The 23,397-nt window shown below is 36.8% G+C and overlaps 2 protein-coding genes across 18 annotated transcripts in view; both read left to right on the top strand.

Moving 5' to 3' along the window:
• The first annotated feature begins 674 nt into the window (after positions 1–674).
• Positions 675–21,640, top strand: LOC141403581 (uncharacterized). Of its 2 annotated transcripts, XM_073986233.1 has the most exons (3): positions 12,649–12,687; positions 12,779–12,851; positions 21,526–21,624. In XM_073986233.1, the coding sequence occupies exons 2-3, from the start codon at positions 12,792–12,794 to the stop codon at positions 21,622–21,624; spliced, it is 159 nt and encodes a 52-aa protein (XP_073842334.1). In that variant the 5' UTR covers positions 12,649–12,687; positions 12,779–12,791. The 2 variants fall into 2 exon arrangements, with proteins under 2 accessions (XP_073842333.1, XP_073842334.1); XM_073986232.1 differs by lacking the exons at positions 12,649–12,687; positions 12,779–12,851 and adding an exon at positions 675–1,262 and having other exon boundaries at positions 21,526–21,640.
• A 135-nt stretch (positions 21,641–21,775) lies between these two features.
• Positions 21,776–23,397, top strand: part of LOC141403579 (protein still life, isoform SIF type 1-like) — a 392,764-nt gene continuing 391,142 nt past the window's right edge. For all 16 annotated transcript variants that reach the window (XM_073986229.1, XM_073986221.1, XM_073986220.1 and 13 more), the window contains exon 1: positions 21,776–21,908. In XM_073986229.1, coding sequence (XP_073842330.1) covers positions 21,799–21,908 — 110 coding nt within the window. In that variant the 5' untranslated portion in view covers positions 21,776–21,798. The remainder of the gene's footprint in view (positions 21,909–23,397) is intronic.

Genomic DNA, 23,397 nt, shown 5'->3' with positions numbered 1-23,397 from the left:
TTTGTAATTTGATTTTTTTCCATTTGTAATTCAATTTTTTTCATTTGTAATTTCAACTGAAAATATTCAAATTACAAATGAAAAATTCTAATAATAAATCAAAAAATTCAAATAACAAATAGAAAAATTCGAATTACAAATGAAATATTTCGAATTACGAATGAAAAAATCGAATTACAAATGAAAAAATTCGAATTTCAATTGGAATTCTCAAATTACAAATGAAATAATTCGAAATTCAATTGGAATTCTCAAACTACAAGTGAAATGTTTCGAATTTAAACTGAAACTATTCGAATTACATGTGAAAAGGGTGTAGTAATTCAGTGCGACCTCCCCTTGTTAAAATAATGGGTTAGTAGTTGGTTTTGTAAGTAGTTACGACTACCAAAAGGTAATTTAAAAACTTAGTATTTAGTAAGATTTTTTGCATTTTTGACATGTAAAACTTTGAATTGAATTGGTGTGCGATATGTTCCTCTCGGTTTTTTAAATAACAATAAAAGTGTGTTTTTTATTAACACTCAATAAACTATAATTTATAGAAGAAGCCTTAAAACTAAAACTACAAAATAAACTGCATAAAACATCTCTAAACACTATTAATTTGAACATCCCCCTTCCACACAATTCACATTTATTAATTACATTTCATTATCCCAACAACTACGTAGAAATAATATTGCATTTCGTATCGCGGCTTCTTTGAAAAAAAACCAAAAAACAACAACAAGAAAAATCACTGAAATCTAAAACTTTGACAATTTCGTTAACTAAACTAACTAAAACTAACACTCACTCATCACTAATTAAACGGAAACCAACAACAACAAAAACAAAAGAAACAAAAATTCAAGAAAATAACGAAAACAAAAACCCGCTAAACTAAATTATCCAACTTCTAAAGTGTTTCGTTTAAATATACCTCAAGTCATCATCATTCCCACAACCGATATTTACTAATACTCCGCATTCACCAAAAAGAGAATAACAACAACACAAAGGAAAAGAAAGGATAACAATTGCAACAAAACTAAATACAACAACGACGACGATAACAGTTTCTTTCCTCATCCTAAAAAAAGAGTAAAGAAAACCACCACCACCACAACAGCTACTGAAAAAGAACTTAGCTTTTACTACAAAAGCAACCAACAAATCGACACACATAACCGAGGACACAAAAGCCACAACGCATCATGGGTAACAAAGAAAGTGTCGATGCTGCTGCCAAATTGAATGCTGAAGCCTGGGCTCATGAGGTACGTAATGTGCAACAAAGTTAGTTATTGAATGTGTGTACATTGGGGGAGGTGTTAATGCTCGAAAGTAATTTCATTTCCAAAAAAATGAAAAAGTGAAAAGTATTAGCAAGTCAGTTTAGGTGGAAGTAATGTTATAAAACCAATGGAAAACTATAATACGATTTAAAATGAAAATGTAACAATATGTAAAACATGTGAAATGGTGTCAATACCTATATATTCTCAGCCATGGACTGAAAAAAGCAACAACAATGACCAACGAAGTTTTTGGAAGTTTCCAGAGTAGTTTTTTTTAGGAAATCACCACATTCTTCACCAAAAACAAATATTGGACTGGGTCTTTAGAACTATAGGGACATTGCCCGGAAAAAATGATCAATTTACACCAAATAGCGTAAAATAATGTTTATAGGATCCCACTGCGTGAAAAGATACAGTTATATGTATATTATTGTTCCACAAACAAGGGAGACTTCTCTCATTCATCTAAATTATTGCAAATGATGAATTTTTTAAAAATTTAGATTTTTAATTAGGAATTACTGCAAAAAATTCTTTTAATAATGTTGTGTTTTTTGTACATATCTCTTGATTTACCTGTTAATGACAACATCAAGCCAATAAATGCAGAAATCGGTCGAAAATAAAAAAATAACGAGCAAAAAGGATAGGTACCTGGTTTCTGTGGTGTCTACTAAATAATTGCAAGATGAGTGAATGTGCAATAAAATCGTGGGATTTTCCCAGCGATTTTTTTGCAATTAAGGATTTTTATGACTTTTATGGTGGAATGATTAAAGAAATTGACGAAAGACCCCAAAGCACAACCAGAAAATTGCTTTTTTTAATTAAAAACCAGTAAGGAAAGGATCAAAGTCGGGCGGGGCCGACTATATAATACCCTACACCACTGTGAATACACTGTGCGCCTTAACTAATTTTTAATGGAAGGTGCTTACACCAGGGAAGTGTTTGCCGAATCTGAAACTACAATGTTCATAGATGAGAAATATCAAGAAAAAAATCGCCGGAAGGATTTTCAAATAAATCGCGATTTAGTTCACATTTTTAGAGGTTCTTTAGGTTTTCACAATTTTGCTTGGAAACCGCGAGTCCTATATAAATGGGCCTAAAAAAAATTGTAGCTGTGAAAATTCTCCACAAGAACGACCTTTATGATATTTTCGTAGGTTTTACCGTTTTTGAGATATAGAAGTTCAAATTGAGGCAATGCACTGACTGTATCGCCTCCTTATAAAACTATGTCATTACTGCAATTTCCCAAATTAAACTTATATATCTTGAAAATGAAAAAAATAAATCATCCAGCCTTGTAGAGAATTTTCACAGCTGCAACATTTTCTTTAGACTCATTTCAATACGACTTGCGGTTTCCAAGCAAAATCGTTAAAACCTAAAAAACCCCAAAACATTGTGAATTTTGATCGCGTTTTTTTAAAAATCCCTTCGGCGATTTTTTATGTTTTTTTGTTATACCCTCAGCATTTATGCTAACGGGGTATATACACTTTCATACGGGCAAAATGTGCCTCATCGAAATAATGGTTTTAGACCCCAAGTATGTTTGGACGAAATGTGTTTCAGACAATTTGGAGTCGATTTAGCAATGTCCGTCCATCTGTCTGTCTGTCTGGCTGGTGCGCACGATAACTCTCGAACGGATGAACCGATTTGGTCCAAAATTTGGCTTTCGTAATATTTTGTCCAAACTTAGTTTAAGTTCGAAGATGGGTTATATCGGTCCACTCCTTCCGGACCGCACGATAACTCTTGAAGGAAGTAACCGATTTGGCCCGTATTTTGTACATCGTAAAGTTTCTACCAGACTTAGATGAGGTTCCAATATGGACTCAATCGGTTCACTCCTTCGGGTAAATCCCACACAAAATTTCGGATCAGTTCAAATTAGGACCTGCTCTAGAATCGCTTTGATTTTTGTTGCAATAACTTTTATTCGTATGGGGGGACATACGACGGTACATGTTTCACCTGGGGCATGTCCATAATTCCTGAGAAAATAGCCTGAAAGTAGCAAAAAAACGTATGACACCGTGTGTAGTGGGTGGAGAGCAAGATAAATCTCGAACGTATCTGCCAATTTGGTCCAAAAATTTGGTCTTCGTAATATTTTGGGTGCCACCGTGGTGCAATGGTATGCACACCCGCCTTGCACACATAAGGTCGTGGGTTCGATTCCCCGGCCAGGCAACATCAAAACACTTTTCAACGGTGGCAAAATACCCCTCAGTAATGTTGGCGACATTTCCTGAGTATTTCAGCCATGTAAAACTTCTCTACAAAAGTGGTGTCTTAGACACGCCGTTCGGACTCGGCGATAAACTGTAGGTCCCATATCATTGAGCTAATATGAATCGGGTGCACTCATTGATATGAGAGAAGTCTCCCTTGTCCCTATGGGATGCTGTGGAACAATTATATATATATAATATTTTGTCCAAACATAGTTTAAGTTCGAAGATAAACCATATCGGTCCACTCCCACTTCGGAAAAATTGTGCGCACGATAACTCTTGAAGGGAGTGACCGATGCAATCCATGCTCTGCACATCATAATATATCTAATCTGATCTATATCTGGTAGATACATATATTATGATGTTCGAATATGGACTATATTTGTCTACTACTTCTGGTACCTCCCACAAAAAATTTCGAATAAGTTCACTTTAAAACCTGATCTATTTAAAAAAAAATCACTAAAATGCTAGGACGACATCACTTGAATGGGACAACCAATTTGGTTCAAACTTTGGATTTCCTAATATTTTGTCAAAATTTAGTTTAACTCCTAAAATGACCCATCTCAGTCCTCCCTAAGGGTGCCTTCCCCACAAAAGTTCAACATTTGTATCATAATGCAGTTAGTTCCTAATCCACATTTTTGTCGCAAGTTCAAATGTTCAAAAAGGGCCACAAAATTCGATCTGTCCGTAGATGAAAGTTTCACTTCACATTGGCTGAGGGTACATCCCTGTCGTTCTGAAGAGACCCTAAATACATTCGATCTGTCCGTAGATGAAAGTTTCACTTCACATTGGCTGTGGGTACATCCTTGTCGGCAAAGCCGACTGACACTTTTTTGCTTGCAATATGGATTTTAATGGCATGCCTCCGAAGACGATACGAATTCAAATTCGTTCGAATTACTACCAAACTCCTGTTGTTTTAGAAAATACTTGTTCGGTCGGAAACAAAAATAATTTAAATATTTTTCGAAAACAAGTAAGAACTACAACACGAGTTGTATTGAAATAAAATGGAACAATTAGTTTCCTAAAGACTAAATACCAAATTCCATAAATACCAAATTTAACCTATTTCGGTGGAATATTGAGCCCACAACCTTCAAAATACCGAAAATTGGGAGGTACCGTTCTATGGGGGTTATATCGACAAATTTAGGGGAGAAAGTTGAATACCCCCAACGAAGATTCAATGCCAAATTTAAGCAATTTCGGTAGGTTATTGTTGCCACAACCTTCAAAATACCGAAAACCGGGAGGTACCGTTCTATGGGGGCTATATGAAGGCCTGAACCAATACCAACAAATTTCAGGTGGAAAGTTCTATACACCCAACGATAACTAAATACCAAATTTCAGCCATTTTGGTGGGTTAGTGAAGCTAAACCTAAAAAATACCGAAAATCGGGATGTACCGTTCTATGGGGGCTATATCAAAACGTAAACCGATATATCCCATTTTCAATACCAACCATCCTGCAAGTAATAAAAACTTCTGTACCAAATATTGACTCTCTGGACAGGGTTAAATCGACATAGAATTTTATGCTGATCAATAATATATATACTTTATAGGGTCTCCGACGAATATTTCGATGTGTTACAAACGGAATGACAAATTTAAATATACCCTCCATATGGTGGAGGGTATAAAAAAAACAGAAGTTTGGTGGTAGTTCGAACGAATTGGAATTCGAATCGTCTTAGGGAAACAGGTCATAAATATATTGGTTGCATTTTATATAACAAAGAATGAAAATAAAAGGAGACATACGATTTGTTTTTAATAATTTATTGAAATTTCTATGTGTTACCGGCCAAAAATTGGCAGTAAGGTGGCGATCAACAAAGCAATTGTTAAGTTCTTTCTATTGCAAGAGCGATTTTGTCAAAATGAGTTAGAGAATCTAAAAAATCGAAACCTAATAACTAAGCTATTAATCCCAACGCTTTAAATGTTTTAAATATTCCTAGGTAAAATATCCTTGGAATACATAAAATGCTCCCAGTGGAATTTTCTCACTAATCAGAAGGCTAATAAATTAATTCCTTTAGAGGAAAGGAACTTTCAATATAGATTTTTAAAGGAACTAGGAACATGGTGCGTATGGGTGCCACTGTGGTGCAATGGTATCCAATTTTCAACGGTGGCAAAATACTCCTCAGTAATGCTGGCGACATTTTCTGAGTATTTCAGCCATGTAAAACTTCTCTACAAGTGGTGTCTTAGGACACGCCGTTCGGACTCGGCGATAAATTGTACGTTCCATATCATTGAGCTAATATGAATCGTAGTGCACTCATTGATATGAGAGAAGTCTCCCTTGTCCTGTCTGGAATGTTTGTGGAACAATTATAGGCTACGCAGCACAAGGTTTAAAATACTGTAACTTATCATCATAGTCAGCCATCAATGGTTGAACGGTAGAAAAATAATTCGACAGATTTAGATAGTTAATTCCATATTGACTGTATAACTGAGTCAACAGGGGCTAGCCAAAAAGACGAGATGTGGACCGAAAACATTGAAAACCTTAATATTTCTTATTTATACACCAATTGCTATTGCTATGAACGAAAACGTCAATGAAAGAAATAAGAATATAATGCTCAAGATAGGAAAAAATACCAATGTCCGGATTATTGAGGTACGAAAAATATGAGATGTCCGGACTACATAGTCTACAATGTAAAAAATGCTAGTGTCCGGATTAGCGCGTTCTCCGGATTATCGAGACTATACTGTATTTGTTTGGACACAAACAAATTATGTTTGGATCCAAACATTTTTTTGCAAGCAGTCCCAAACAAATATTTGTTTGAATCCAAACATATTACTAACATATATGTTTCTGCGTGTAGGAGTAACAAGTTGACCTTTTCTGCACAGAAGTTTTATGTTAAAAACTGCAGCAAACATATAATATGTTTGGATGCTAACATAAAATATGTTTGGATCCAAACATAAATATGTTTGGAACAGTCCCTAACATAACATATGTTTGGATCCACACATATTTTATGTTTGCATCCGACCATATTATATGTTTGCTGCAGTTGTTAACATATATTTTTCTGTGTGCACATATCGAAATCGATTAAGATTGTCGATACATTAATTTTGCTATATACTTGCGATGTGTTTAGGGTTAAGATTTTTCGACATTTTTTTCATAAACTATTTTCTGCATGAACTTTTGCCTATTATCCGTTTCGCCTGTGTAGCGTGCATTTTACATCATAAGTTTCCCATTTTGCCGTAACATAATCTCATGTTTGCTTCTTTCATAGATAATATTTGAAGAGGTATTTGTTTGATTTGTGACTCCATGGATGAGGACTAACAAGTTAATCAGTTATGTATTTTGTAAATTATTTAGATGATGTGGTTGTTGGCGTTGTTTTTGATGCTGTTGTTGTTCAGCTCATTTACAAAATTTAAATCTAAAGGATTTGTTTTGTCAAAACCCCTTAAGCGTCTAACCAATGTCCAACTTATTAGTCAATTCTTTGTATCTTTTCTATACGAGATTAGAGGCTGATGTTTACAGACATACATATGTATGTGTGTTGCATGTGTGGTTGTGTGAACTTACATATATACAGGCATATGTATGCATGTTTGTGTGCGGTTGATGACAATCCTTTGTCAGTGATTGCTTGTTACCTCTTTGCATTATTCATTCTCACAAGTAATTAGGTCAATTTAGTGGCCGAGGGCAATAAATGAGAATGTGAACATACATTCTAAAACACACACACGCACTCATACAGAGGTACACATAGGCATTTTACAAAAAGAACGTAAAATACAAACAAACACAGGCTCAATGAAGAATATCACAGAAATTGCAATAGAACACATGCATATGTAGATATTGTTCACAAGTATGCAGTCCAAAGAATAGAGTTGCCATTTTACATATTTCTAAGACTACTTTTGAGAAAAGAATGCATTTTCCTGGAGCTAAAAAGGGAAAAGTAAAAAAGGTCTGTTAATTAAAAAATATTTTGGAAGAAATCTTCGACATAAAATTTAGAATTTTCAAATAATATTTACATAATATTTACGGGATACGCTATACATAAATTATCACATGTTAGTGTTGTTGCTGTAATGGGCGATGACTTCTTTGAAATCGATTTATTTTATTTGTATTTAGTATTATTTTATTTGTAATTAGTATTATTTTATTTGTAATTCGAATTATTCTATTGAAATTACAAAAAGGATAATTCGATTTACAAATAGAAAAATTTTTGCGGGGGAGGTACCTAAAGTAATGAACCGACATAGTCTATTTTGGAAGTGTGTCTTATTTTGGGACTCATTCTTCTCGATAGGACTAATGGTCCTAATGGGGAGGTACCTAAAGTAATTGACTGACACAGTCCATGGACTTGCCCATGAAAAACATCATGTCGCTGCAAAACGGGTCTACTAGAAGTATCGCCAGTAAAACTTTCCAAAGGATTCTCGCACAGACCCTTAACCGCACTTAAACAAAAATGTTGATCCTTTGTGTGGGTGGTACCCTAAGGAGTGAACCGATAAGGCCACTTTTAAACATAAACTAAGTTTGAACAAAATATTTCGAGATCCAAAGTTAGTACCAACCCGGTTGCTCCGTTTTTGTGGGGGAGGTACTGGAAGGAGTGAAATTATAAGCACCATCTACGAATTTCATACAAAATTTGGACCAAATCGGTTGATCGGTTTATGAGATATTGCGCTTACCATTTAAGCGAATATTTTCGAATTTTTGTGGGGAAGGTAGCAGAAGGAGTGAACTTATAAGCACCATATTAGAATTTCATCTAATATTGTGAGAAATATTACAATATGCAAAGTGTGGTCCAACGAAGTATTCGGTTCGAGAGTTGTCGTGCTCACCAGACACTAAACATGCTGGCCGTAGGGGTTTTTACAGTTTTCGGGTCATTTTCTCAAGAAATATGGACTTGCCACTGAAGAAAATTTAACCATCGTAATAGTGGCTTTGAGTGCAACCTGCTGCAAGAAAAATCAAAACGATTCGATAGAAAGTCCTAAACTGCACTTTTTCGAAATTTGGTGTGGGAGGTATACGAAGGAGTTGACATATATAGTTCATATTCTAACCTGATCTATGTCTCGTATAAATATTATGATGTCCGAATTATGGACCAAATCGGTTACGGCCTTTGAGAGTTATCGTGCGCACCATTTTAGCGAAAATATTTTTTTATTCCGATATAATTCGGGGCTGTAAGTGTGTTTAGTGTGTTCTTCTGCAAATCAGAAGTTTGCATGATCAAATCCAACAGAGGGCGAAATAAAATATGAAGAATGTGTTGAAAATGAAAGCAATTTCCGCCTCAATGGTTCTAAAAATAAATTTGTTAGCATATTTTTCAACTTCTAGTAGCCACAGAATAACTAGTTATTCTAGTGGTCATAGAAAAACTAGTAATTCAGTGCGACATGCCTTTGTTAAAATAATGGGTTAGTAGGGTGTTTTGTAAGTAGTTACTACTACCAAAAAATATTCTTAACACCCATTATTTGGTAATGATTTTTTTTGCTGGGATACTACCCAGTATATTTGGTGCCGCCAGGCTTTTTGTAGATTTTGGGCCATTATCTCAGGAAGTATGGATTTGCCCCCGAAAAAGGGGTGCTTTTCTTGATATTTTGGGCCATTATCTCAGGAAGTATATATAGACTTGCCCCTGAAAAAATTACGCTGGCATAACGTGTCTCATAAAAAGAACTTTTGGGAAACATTTTCAAAACGATTCGAGACGAACTGTTGAACTGCATTTTTTCAAATTTTGTGTGGGAGGTGTCCGTAGGACTGGATCGATATAGTTCATATTCCAACCTGATACATGACTAGATGAAATAATACGATGTGTAAAATTTGGACCAATCAAATACTCCCTGTGAGAGTTATTTTGCGGATTTGCCAATTTAGTGGGTGCCTTCAAGATTTCTTGGAGCTTTTAGGGTATTATCTTAGGAAGTACGGACTTGCCCCCGAAAATTTTGTATCTGATGAAAAAATTCAAAACGATCTGAGAAGCTCTGGAAGTAATATTACAGTAGCAAAGTTATGACCAATCCGGTTACTACCCTTAAGGGTTATCGTGCGTAACACTTTAGCACAAATTTTGAACTTTTGTGGGGGAGATACCGGAAGGAGTAAACCGATATGGCGCGTCTTCGAACTCATGCTAAGTTTGGACAAAATTTTAGGAATGCCAAATTTTGGACCCGATCGGTTGTTTCTTCAGAGGGTTAACGTGTGGACCAACCAGCCACACAGACGGACGGACATGGCTAAATTGACTCCAAATTGTCTGAAGCAGATTTCGTTCAAACATACTTGGGGTTACTTACTTAGCTGGCCATTACAGAACATTTGTTCCATAGACCGAGCTAAAAAAAGATCTCCAATTCTCTCTGTTTAGTGCTTAGCTTTCTGGAATACCGCGCCTTGTCATCTCTTCATCCACTTGTTTGCGCCATCTATTCTTTGGCCAATTCTGCGTCCACCGCCATGTGGCTCGAATTTATACGCCTTTCTTATTATATGGCCTAGCCAACGCAATCGCTGCATCTCTATACGTTTAACTATATTGATGTCGTTGTATAGCAGATACAGCTCGTGGTTCATACGACGTCGACATTCACCGTCAACGCAGATTGGTCCGTAGTTCTTACGAGGAATTGTTCTCTCAAACACGCCTAGGACTGCTTTATCTGCTTGCGCAAGTACCCGGGCTTCGGAACCATACATCAGCACGGGTAGTATCAGTGTTTTGTTAAGCGTTATTTTTGTTTGACGAGTTGTGGCTTTGTTTTTGAAGTGCTTACTTAAGCTAAAGTAGCATCTGTTGGCCAATACAATTCTTCTTTTTATTTCACAACTGATGTCGTTTGTTGTGTTTACGGTGGTGTCGAGGTATACAAAGTCTTTTACAACCTAAACCTCCTAATAGGAACCAACTTCAAAAGTTGGTCCGATCTCAATGGACGCTTTGCGCGTCGACACCATCAACTTAGTCTTCTCGCTGTTTACAGCCAGATCCACTTTAGCAGATTATCCTTCGACCTTCATAAAGGTATCGGTTACTTCTTTTCCAATGATGTCTATATCATCAGCATAAGCAAGTCACATGTGGCTATTGGTGTAGATTGTGCCCCTTCTTTTGACGTTTGCCTCTCGTATAACTTTTTCTAGCAGGACGTTGAAAAGATCACACGAAAGGCTGTCTCCTTGCCTAACACCTCCTTTGGTACAAAACTCTTCGGAGAGGTTCTTTCATATTTTAACTGAAGATCTTGTGTCAGTTAGAGTCATTTTACAAAGCCGAATGAGCTTTGCGGGGATACCAAATTCAGACATGGCTTGGAATACCTTTGAAAGAGCGGGCTGTCGAAAGCTGCTTTATAATCGACAAAAAGGTGATAGGTGTTGATCTGCATCTAATGGGTCTTCTCCAGGATTTGCCGCAGATATTTGGTCAATGGTGGACTTGCCAGGTTTAAAGCCGCACTGGTATGGTCCAATTATTTCGTTGACCATGGGCCTTAGTCGTTCGCACAATATCCCTGACACTATCTTGCAGGCGATAGGAAGAATACTTATGCCCCTATGGTTGGAGTATAAAGTATTATCTCCTTTCTTATGGACGGGACATAGGATGTTCAGGTTCCAATCGTCGTGTAGGCCAGATGGAGCTAACTAGCTGATGCATACACCTTATCATCGTGTCGCCTCCGGTTTTAAACAGCTCGGCTGGTAGGCCATCAGCTCCTGCGGCCTTATTATTCTTCAGCCGGTTTATTGCTGTCTTTGCCTCATCTTGGCCGGGTGGTATACATTCAATACCATCTTCTGGTATTGGCAAATAAAGAGATTCAATATATCTTAGTTAGTATATTAAGCACCCAAAAGGAACAATTGTTCTAGAATATTTTGATTACAAAAAATCTCAGCTCTAAAAAGAGTCTTAAAAGAGGAAGAAAATATATTCCTCATTCGATTTGACTAGAGATATGTTATCTCAAACATGTGCTGCAATGTCAGAATAAAGAAACATTACCACAATTCCTTTTGATTTCTCAATATACCAACGCTATGGCTGTCAGCCTCAAAAGGAATTTTCACCCCCCTAAAATCTGGTTACACAGTGTAATCGTTCGTTCTATAGATAAATGGTCATGTATTTGGTCAATTATTTGGTATAACAAATAAATTTCCCAACTGGCAACCCTCCAACAGAGTCATCTAGTTGTGAATTACATTTCTGTGTTCGTCGTCATTGTTGGCTGTCTTCATTTTCATTTCACTTTCATACCAAACAAACAACAACAACAGCCTAATAAAAATTCGTACAACAGTGTCCACAACTAGATGATGTGTGTTGCAGGCAAGCATGTAGCAAGTTGGTACTTGGATGCCACACATATGACACTCATTCATTCACTCACTCACTCTGTATGGCTGTCTGTCCGGCTGACATTCGTTCACTCACTAACTCATTCAACTACTCATATTTTTTTCATTTGTGATCGGTTGATGTTTGCCGCGCCACCATCGTTGTTCATTTGAGAGTTGGATGAATTTCTGGTGGGGCATCCCCTCCATCAGGTCGTATAAGCTATTTGTAAAGAAGCAATGTTGTATGTATGTAATTGTGTGTGTTCGAGTTTGGGGCGCTTTAATGTTTTCTTGTTGTTTGAGTGGGCGTAAAGCTTGAGATTCGCCGAAAATTTTATAAAGACTTGTGGCAACGTCCACAAAGAGAGAAAGAATGAGAGTAAGTTTATTATGGCCAAGACAATCAGGGATCCCAACACTTGATGATGCTGTAAGCAAGAAAGCTACGTCATTTTAAATATTGTTGTGGGATTCGGCTGCTTCTCATTACTTGATGTTCGCACCTTAATGGTGTTTTTGGTTCGACACACCTCTCTTTTTTGGTGCACATTGGATGTTCAATCACTGCCATGTTTTTTTCGTTTTGTTTTTCAGTTGATCGTGTAGCCGCCATCAGCCTGCACAGACATTGTGCTGTAAATGCCGGATATTCGAGCGGGCAATGAAACATAAATTTGATGAATTCGTCGTGAAGATTTATTTCATTCAGTATAGTTTTCGTGTTTTTCGTATTTTCTTTTAAAAATAGTTTCCTCCTCGGTGTCTGTATAAACAAAACGTTTTTTTTTTTGAAAATTAGTGTGTGAGTGTGAATGTGTTTTTGTTTATTCGCTTGCCGCACAGTGAATGCTTCTTATTCGAATAATTTACCGGTATGAATGATAATTATTTTAGAAATGTGAGAAAAATTGATGGAAAATTTACAAAACAAAAATAATAATAAATAAAATGAAATGAAAAAAGTTGGAAATGGTTTCGGATTTTTATAAACAAAATTGATAAGTTGAGCTATGAAGTGTACCTGTATGACACCATGAGGACTTTAATAGATACAAGATTTACACCAAAACTTTAAAAAGACCTTGAGGCATTCAATTCTAAAAAGATTTTTAAGTTTTCCAGACAATTTCCTTATTCCTGGGGTGTTCTACAGAAAAAAAAAAACATTTATTTATTAAGTATGCAATGATTAGAAGACCCTTATGAGGTTTTTTGAGACCTTCCATAGCTAGAAGACCTTCCATGGACAGAAGATCTTTATGACGATAAAATAAATTTATTTGATCCTCTATGGAAAGGAGACCTTTAAAAGGGGTTATGCGAGGAGAAGACCTATACAAATGAGGTATTTTTTCAGATAGAAGACTCTTATGAGGTGTTTTACAAATATCTTTTACGACCTTTAAAAGACCCCATGTGCGGAAAGTAGGGTCTTCTTTCCGCACTTGGTTTTTACAGATAGAATACCGTTAGGACGTATTCTAGAAATATAAGACCTTTCGAAATATAAGACCTACGAAAAGAAGAAATTTATGAGGTCCGTAGAAGTCTTCTACGGATAGAAGACATTTAGGAGGTCTTCCACGTTTAGAAGACCCTTAGGACCTTCTAGGGATAATATACCTTTAGGAGGTTTTCTACGGAGACAATACTAAACCCTTTAGGAGCTTTTCTACGGACAGGGGACCTGTTCAAGGTTCCCTTCGACCTACATGGGGTCTTCTACGGATAGAAGACATTTATGAGGTCCCCTGACGATAGAAGACTTTTAGGTGATCTTCTACTCATGAAAGACTTTTAGGAGTTCTTCTACGGATAGAAGACCATTAGGAGTTTTTTTTACTGATATAAGACCTGTAGGAGGTATTTTACTGATAGAAGATCTTAAGGAGGTCACCTACTGATAGAATACATTTAGGACGTTTCCAATGGTTTTCTGCCAATAGAACACGTTTATGTGGTCTTCTAAGGATAGAAGGCCGTTATGAGATTCCCTACGGATAGAAGACCTTTATAAAGTATTCTACGGATAGAACACCTTTAGGAGGTTTTCCACGGATAGAAGGCCTTTAGGAGGTCTTCTACGAAGATTTGGGGGGTCTTCTTCGAAAAGAACACCTTTAGGAGGTCTTCTTCGTGGATGACCTTTAGGAGGTCATTTAGGAGGTCTTCTTCGAAAAGAACGACTTTAAGAGGACTTCTATACATAGAAGTTTCTAATGAGAGCTTCTGCAGATATAAAATCTTTACAAGGTCTTCTACCTTTATGCTGTCTCCTACGGATAGAAGACCTTTAGAACCTTATAAGGTCTACTACGGATAAAATACCTTTAGGAGTTTTTCTAATATACCTCTATGGGATTTTCTACTGCTAGAGGTCTTCTAGGGATAAAATACGGATAGAAAACTTTTTAAGGTTCCCTTCAGCCTATATGAGTTCTTCTGCAGATAGAGTACCTTTTTAAGGTTCCCTTCGACCTGCATGGGTACTCTACGTATAGATGACCTAAAAAACCTTTAGGAAGTCGTCTACTTTTAGAAGACTTTTAGAAGGTATTCTATGGATAGAATACCTTTATGAGGTCTTCTACGGATAGAAAACCTTTAGGAGGTCTTCTAAGGATAAACGATAGAATACATTTATGAGGTATTTACCGATAGAAGACATTAACGAGGTATGGAAGGTCTTTATCAGTTCAAGTACACACGGAATACCTTTAGGAGGTCTTCTATGAATATAGTTACTATATGAAGTCTTTCGTGGATAGAAGACCGTTATGAGGTCTTTTACGGATTGAAGATTGTTATGAGCTCTTCTACGGATAGAAGAAATTTAGGAAGTCTTCTACGTATAGAATACTTTTAGACGGTATTCTATGGATAGAAGACCCTTATGAAATCTTCTACGGTTAGAGGATCTTTATGAGGTCTTCTACGGATAGAAGATATTTAGTTGAATAGGTCTGTTAGGAATAGAAGACCCTTATAAGGGACCCTACGGACAGCAAAACTTTATAAAGTCGTCTAAAGGTAGGTCACATTAGGCAAATATTTGCTCCAACGACCGGCAGTGTACGTTTACTGAGAGCAAGTGAGCGTAAATAATGCATTGAAATGTAAGCTCACTTACTCTCAGTAAGCGCATACTGCCGGTTGCTGGAGCAAATATTTGTCTAATGTGACCTACCTTTAGACTGTTCTAAAGATAAGAACCTTTAGAACAGAACACTTTTATGAGGTCTTCTAAGGATAGATGGACTTAAAATGACTGCTACGGCGAGAAGGTCTTTTTGAGATTTTCTACGTTTAGATTTTTCTACGAAGAGAATTTCTTTTTGAGTTTTTCTAAGGTTGAAAGACCTTTGCAAAGTTTCCTGGGAATAGAATAGAAAAGTGACCTTAAACTGCGTTAAAGTGCAATTGTGTTGAACTTAAAACAGGAGGTACCAGAAGGAATGGACCAATCCTTCTTAATTTTGAGAGTCATCACAGTTTAGAAGGTCACCGTAGGATTTTTTTTGTTGAGCGTTTGTGAGGGAGTTACCCGAAGAAGTTGTATGATACAGACCTTTTTGGAACATGACGTATGTTGGAAGAAATTTTACAGAGTTCAGAGTTTCGTCCGAATTGGATGCTAAATTCGTAAGTTCTCGTGCTAATCATACATTCTAGTTTGGAGCTTATGAGCAATATTCTCAGGGACTGTCGTAATAGGGGTCGCAAGGCCAAACTAATGGAAACGAGTAAAAAAACATTAAGTTCGGCCGGGTCGAACTTTTTATACCCTCCACCATACAATATTCTGAACTAAAATGAAATCATTAGTTTCCTATTAGGTGCAAAAATTGTTCGACCACGGATACCCCAAATGCCTAAATTAGGTCAAAAAATGTATCCAAAAATGTTTCAATCTGTTGGAATCTTTATATGGGGGATATACCAAAACATGGATCTATCTATGTGTACAAGTGTTGGCGGAGAAGATTCCGAAAATCGAGCGGTACCGTTGTATGGGGGCTATACCAAAACAAATAGCTATGTTAACGATTTTTTGGTGACCACTGAAAACCTCAAGTGTTATATTACAGCTAGTTCGGTTAAAAATTGTAACTAAAATCCTCAAAATGCCGAAAATGGGGGGTACCGTTATATGGGGGCTATCCCAAAACATGGACTTATATTGACGATTTTTGGTGAAGAAGCTTGGGACCACTGAGAACCTCAAATGTCAAATTACAAATTACAGATCAAAAAATTTAACTAAAATCCCTAAAATACCATAAATCGGGAGGTAATGTTATATAGGGGCTATATCACACCGTGAATCTATCTTGTTAAATTTAAGAGGGGACGTTTATTGGTCATTAGGAGCATCAAATGTCAACTTTCAGCTAATTCGGTCTGAAAATATAGCTAAAATCCTCAAAATACTTTAAATCGGGAGGCACCGTTATATGGGCCTTTTACCTAAAAGTGGTCCTATCTCCACCATTTTTGGTGCAGATGTTTTTTGACCTTTTGAAATTCCAAGTGTCAAATTAGAGCCAATTTTGGCGGAAAATTTAGCAAACATCCTCAATACAATAGAAAAACGTGGACCTATTTTGACAATTTTTAGTGGAGAAATTTCTTGGTCATTGGGAACCTCAGCTAGTTCGGCCAAAAAATTTAGCTAAAATACCTTAAATCGGGTGGTACCGTTATATGAGGGCTATACCAAAACGTGAACCTATATATCCCATCTTCGAACTTGACCTGCCTATGGAAAGTGGGCACTCGGGTGCAAAGTTTTAGAGTTCTATCTCAATTATAGTGGACGCTAGAGTGATTACAACAAACGGGCACGGCTAGATCGTCTTAGAATTTTATCCTGATCAAGGAAACATATCCTTAAACGTCACTTTTGCGATATTTTTGAAAGAAGAAGTGCATGGCTATTCGACAATATTCGTTCCTTTTTTCTATGTCTGAAGACATACAGCGTTGAGCATATTTGGTCAAAATCGGTTATTCCCTTAGAGAGTTATCGTGTGCACTATTTCACAGAACATTTTTGAACTTTTGTTGGGGTAGTATCCGAAGGAGTGGACCGTTATTTCCCATCTTCGGTTCATCTGAGTTTGGACAAAATATTATGGGGTTCAAAGTTTTTTACCAGGACTAAATCCCCTCTAAATTGTGTGAAACAGATTTCGTAGAAACTACTAAGGCACATTTTTGATCGCATGAATTTCGTTAGCTACAACATTTCACAGCCTAGAAGCCTATTACTTTTGTTGATGGTCGGATAATATTCAGGGGTCGGAATGGGCAAAAAACTCATTTAGAGAAAAAGTCAACATTTTATTTCAAAGCGAATATTTCCGCTTCTATATGGGGTATATCAAAAGCAAACCTGCTAATGAAAGTAGAAAATATTACCTTTGCAACGATGTAACGTAGTAGGTTATCGTATGTGGTCAATCAACGAAGATATCGCAATAGCTATGAAAGTAGAAAATCCCATCTTCACAATGATGTAAAGCGGGTTGGTGTAGGTGGCCAAATAACGGAGATATCGCAATAGTCGGTAATACATCCCAATTTGTAATTTTTTTGTAATCACGCTACACGTCGCAATTTTGATTGGATCGTCACGAAATTTTGGGTGTTAATGGGGGGTCCAACAGAGGAAAACCCCTATTGATTTTGGTACTGGTCGGATATTATTCAGGGGTCGGAATGTGAGAAAAACTTATTCGGAAAAAAGGCCCAAGTTTTATTTCGAAGCGAATATCTCTCTTCTGTAAGAGGTATATCGAAAGCAAGGCAAGGAAAGTACAAAATATCGCCTTTACCACGATGTGAAGTAGGTTTTCATAGGTGATCAAACAACAGAGATATCGCAATGGTCGGTAATGCATACCTTTCTCCATTTTTTGTGCAAGCACACTACAGGTCGGAATTTTGTTCAGATCCTCACGAAATTTCGGGGGTTGATGGGGGTCTCAAGAGAAAGAAGCTTATTGATGGTTGACGTACATCCCATTTTTCCATATTTTTATTTGAGTTGTACTGTCGATACACTTAAAAGCGTTTCAACACAATTGACCTGTATTAATGAAGACATTCAGAGCAAAGGCGCTAAGCTATCCCAATTTTAATATTTTGAATTTTACCCGTCAAAAGTTTATGCATAGGGATAGTGGTGTAGGGTATCACGTAGTCGGCCCGACTATAGCCATGGCTCACTTGTTTTTTTGATTTTTCTCTTCATCTATGAACATTGTAGTTTCAGAATCCGCAAAAACTTCTCAGGTGCAAGAACCTTCCATTTAAATTTGCTTTAAGAGCACCGTGCTCACTATGACGATATTTTCCTCAGTGGTGTTTTTTTCCTCCAATAAATTCATTCTTCTCCCAAAGATAGATAGAGTAATTTGACAGCAAACCAAATGTCAAATATCCGACACATCTGAACAATTTCGGAAGCAAAATCGTTCAGATTTCGTGCCGATTTCTACACAGGATTTCGTAGGGGAATTTCTTCAGATTTCGGAGAGAATGTCGAAAATAAATTTCCCTTCGAATATACCAGTGTTTTTCTTCCGATTTCGGATCAATATGTCGGAAACAAATTTCCCTTCGCACAACAACCACTTTTTGTATATATCTAACTCTTTGCTGTTAAATATATACAAAAGGTGGTTGGTTTCATTTTAGTTTGTTGTCGAAAAACAAAATGGTTGATTATAAAATTCGCATATACAATTTTTAAATATTTTAAATATAAATGCAACATATAATAATTCAATTTAGTGCTGATAGACTCAACATATTCATACACAAAGTTTACATTGTTCTACTTCAACTACAAAATGATAACAACATTGAAAATCATTAGAGAAACGTTTGAACCCAGCAAACCAAATGTCGGATGTCCGACACATCTAAACAATTTCCGAATCAAAATCATTCAGATTTCGTTCCGATTTCTATTCGTAGGGGAATTCGCTCAGATTTCGTTCCGATTTCGGGGAGAATTTCGGAAGTCAATTTCCCTTCGAATATACCAATGTTTTTCTTTCGATTTCGGTACAATTTCGGAGCGAGATCTCGGAAACAAATTTCCGTTCGCACAATAACCATCTTTTGTATGTAACTAACAGTAAGGGTTAATTTCATTTTAGTTTGTTGTCGAAAAGAAAAAACGAGTTGGTTATAAAATTCGCATATACAATTTTTAAATATTTCAAATATAAATGCAACATATAATAATTCAAGCTAGTGCTGATAGACTCAACATATTCGTACACAAAGTTGACTTTGTTCTACTATAGCTACTAAATACCCAGCAAACCAAATGTCGGATGTCCGACACGTCTGAACAATTTCGGAAGCAACGTCGTTCAGATTTCGTTCCGATTTCTAAACGATTTTTCGGAGCGGAAATAGTTCAGATTTTGTATCGATTTCGTTCCGATTTCGGAACGAATGTCGGAAAGAAATTTCCTTTCCGAATTTCCCAAGGATTTTCTTCAGATTTCGTTACGAAATCGGATCATTTCGTTCCGAAATTATGTCAACCACTTCATACAACTTTCGTTAAGATATCGTTACGATTTCGGATCAGACATCGGACGTATCGTCCGAATTTTATTCCGATTTCGTTAAGATGTCGGTACGATTGGTTTGCTGGGTAGTAACAAGAATGGAAATATCATTACGACGTTTGAAATTACAATCTTCCAATAAAAAACATAACAAAGAAAAATTGGTCAATAAAAAAGGCGTCAGAGAAAATTTGTTTCTTCGATCTTCCTACGACATTATTCCTAAATCGTTCAGAAATCTGTACGAAGATTCGGAAGAAAAAATTCCACTTTCGAATTTTCCAAGGATTTTCGTCCGATATCGTTCCGAAATTATGTCAACCACTTCATACAACTTTCGTAAGATATCGCTACGATTTCGGATCCGACATCGGATGTAGCGTCAGAATTTTGTTCCAATTTCGTTACAATCTTCCAATAAAAACATAACAAAGATCTATCAATAAAAAGAGGAGTCAGAGAAAAATGTTTTCCTTCGATATTCATACTACAATTCCAAAATCGTTCACAAATCTTTACGGAGATTCTGAAGCTACCTCCGATTTTCATACGAAATTATTCCAGTCATTATTTCCCAAGGATTTTGTTCCGATTTCATTCCGAGTTCTGATCGAAATCTATCCTATTTTCCGAAATTATGTCAACCACTTCATACAGTTTTCGTTAAGATATCGTTACGATTTCGGACGTTGCGTCCGAATTTTGTTCCAATTTCTTTACGATGTCGGTACGATTGGTTTGCCGGGTTAGAAAACAACCCACTGTGCCACCACATTCAACATGTGGGCAAACAAATCACGAAGGCACACGCAAAAACACAAACAAAAAACGAAAATTTGTGTCCGTTATTGAAATCTGGCTAATATATTGCCAAGTAGACAGACTGAAAACTAAACCATGCCAAACGGAACCGAACCAAAAGAAATTGATGACATCAACAAGAAATCTAATCTAGAATAGATCCGAAAAATATACGTGTAATTGTTATTGTTTTTGTGGGACTATCAACAATTTTAATGTCCCATTTTTCTAATCCAAACAAACCTCAAGGAAATCCCCCCAAAAAGAGAACATCTGTTTGTAACGTCCACAGTGATCAACACGTGCAGTCTTGTCTAGTCGTTTGAATGATCGATCAATCGTGTAATCAGCTGGCATTTAGGCTTGTTGGGGAATAGAAGGAATTTTGCCGTGTCTAGGTGGTGGCTGTTGGTTTGTTTGGCCTTTGCGCTTTACTCTTTCGTATAAAACAACAACTTGTTGTGTTTTAAACAACAAAATTTTGAGTGCAATGTAAGTCTTTATTTTGTATAATGGCATGTGGTTGGATGCACTTTCTATAAATGGGAACACTTGAAGCCACCTGAATAATATGTTTGTGGATGCAAACCCACATCGTTGAACATTGGGAGATGATACAGTAAAATAAATGAAACAAAACACTAAACACTACAGCAAAGAGAATTTATGGGGGATCATAAAGACATAGAAAAGTAAATTTTTATGGATGGGCAAATGGGGATTCTTTGAACAATAAGAAGACACTTTGAAAGAAATGCTTTAAAGGCCTTACAATATTTTATTTGCTTCATATTGAGGGATAAGTCAAGGCATAGGGAGCCTTTGTAGAAATAGATCAAAACTAAATATAAATGTTCAAATCAATTACTTTTCCATATTCATTAAACCAAATCCCCAATAGTGTACCCACTGTAACATCTATCGTTGACAGGTATTTGCAAATAAATGCAACGGCGAATGGTTGGCTGAAACGATGATGGTGTAAACATCAATTAGCGCATAACTTAAGCAATTAGTCAGTCAGTAAGACGAAAAAGGCAAAAACACACAATTTTGTTTTGATTTTGGCGCTGATATTTTTTCTCTTTTTTTGTTTCTCCTTTAACGATGTAGAAGTAATTTTTGTTTTATTTTTCTTTTCGTGTCTTTGCAGAGGAGCAGCCGCTATCACAACTATCGTCATAATCAACGCTCTCAGTCGCTAAATCGCGGCCAAACTCTATCACAGGCAGACGTAAGCGGGATGTGGTGACATCGGGGTGCATCAGGTAAGTGGTGGTCGTACAGCGTTGGCGGCTATGACTTTTCGCCTTTGAAGGCTATTGTGTTATTTCGTTTATTTAACTTTTTGTGGCAATTTTGATTTTTAATTTAAACTCGTTTCAATATCTAAGCAGCTCAAACTAGTGGCTGTGCCAGCTGTGCCATGGGCAACAAGTTGAGCTGTTCATGTGCGCCCCTTATGCGCAAAGGAGGCTATCGTTATGAAGATTCACCATGGCAAAGTTCACGACGACGAGATGGTCATCTGTTGAGGTAAGTAAGAAAATAATGAAACAAAATATAAAGAGCATTTAAAAAGAAATTAAAGGAAGCGTTAAGAGAAGAGATTGAGGTCTAAAAGGAGTCCTTTTAGACGACTGGTAAGGAGTGTCTATAGACGAGCGAAAGGGAAACTTTTTAGACGAGCAAAAGGGACTCTTTATAGAGGAGCGATCTTTGTAAGCGATCTCAAGGAAGTATTTATAGACGATATCAAGGGAGTCTTTATAGACGAGCGAAAGGGATTCTTTATAGACGACCTCAGGGAAGTCTTTATAGACGACCAAAAGCGAGTTTTTATAGACGAGCGAAAGGGAAACTTTATAGACGGGCAAAAGAGACTCTTTATAGAGAAGCGGTCTTTATAAGCGACCTCAAGGGAGTATTTATAGACGATATCAAGGAAGTCTTTATAGACGAGGGAAAGGGATCCTTTATAGACGACCTCAAGAAAAACTTTATAGACGAGCAAAAGGGAGATTTTATAGAAGAAAGAAAGGGCGCTTCTATAGACCCTTGCTGAATGAAATGGTGCTTCTATGGACCCTTTCTGAAAGAAAGGGTGCTTCTATAGGCCCTTGCTGAAAAAAAGGGTGCTTCTATAGACCATTGCTGAAAGAAAGGGTGCTTCTATAGACCCTTGCTGAAAAAGGGGTTTTCCGTAGACCCTTGTTGAAAGAAAGGGGTCTTCTATAGACCTTTGCTGAAAGAAAGGGTGCTTCTACAGACCCTTGCTGAAAAAGGGTGATTCTATAAACCATTGCTGAAAGAAAGGGTGCTTCTATAGACCTTTGATGAAACAAAGGGTGCTTCTATAGGCATTTGCTGAAAGAAAGGGTGCTTCTATAGAACTTTTCTGAAAGAAAGGGTGCTTCTCTAGAATGGTTCTGAAAAAAGGCTGCTTCTATAGACCCTTTCTGAAAAAAGTGTGCTTCTATAGACCCTCTCTGAAAAAAGGGTGCTCCATGGAACCGTTTTGAAAAAAAGGGTGCTTCTATTGACCCTTTTTGAAAAAAAGGGTGCTTCTATAGATCCTTTCTGAAAAAGTTGGTGCTTCTATAGACCCTTTTTGAAAAAAGGGAGCTTCTATATACCCGTGCTGAAAGAAAGGGTGCTTCTATAGACCCTTGCTATTCTTTCAGCAAGGGTCTATAGAAGCTTCTATAGCCTCTTGCTAAAAGAAAGGGTGCTTCTATAGACCCTTGCTGAAAGAAAGAGTTCTTCTACAGACCCTTGCTGAAAGAAAGGGTGCTTCTATAAACCCTTTCTAAAAGAAAGGGTGCTTCTATAGACCCTTTCTAAAAGAAAGGGTGCTTCTATAGACCCTTTCTAAAAGAAAGGGTGCTTCTATAGACCCTTTCTAAAAGAAAGGGTGCTTCTATAGACCCTTTCTAAAAGAAAGGGTGCTTCTATAGACCCTTTCTAAAAGAAAGGGTGCTTCTATAGACCCTTTCTAAAAGAAAGGGTGCTTCTATAGACCCTT

The sequence above is a fragment of the Musca autumnalis genome, unplaced genomic scaffold (assembly GCF_047663935.1).
Source record: "Musca autumnalis isolate F117 unplaced genomic scaffold, ASM4766393v1 scaffold_4, whole genome shotgun sequence".
Taxonomy (NCBI): Eukaryota; Metazoa; Arthropoda; class Insecta; order Diptera; family Muscidae; genus Musca; species Musca autumnalis.
This window is presented reverse-complemented; position numbering and strand designations above follow the sequence as displayed.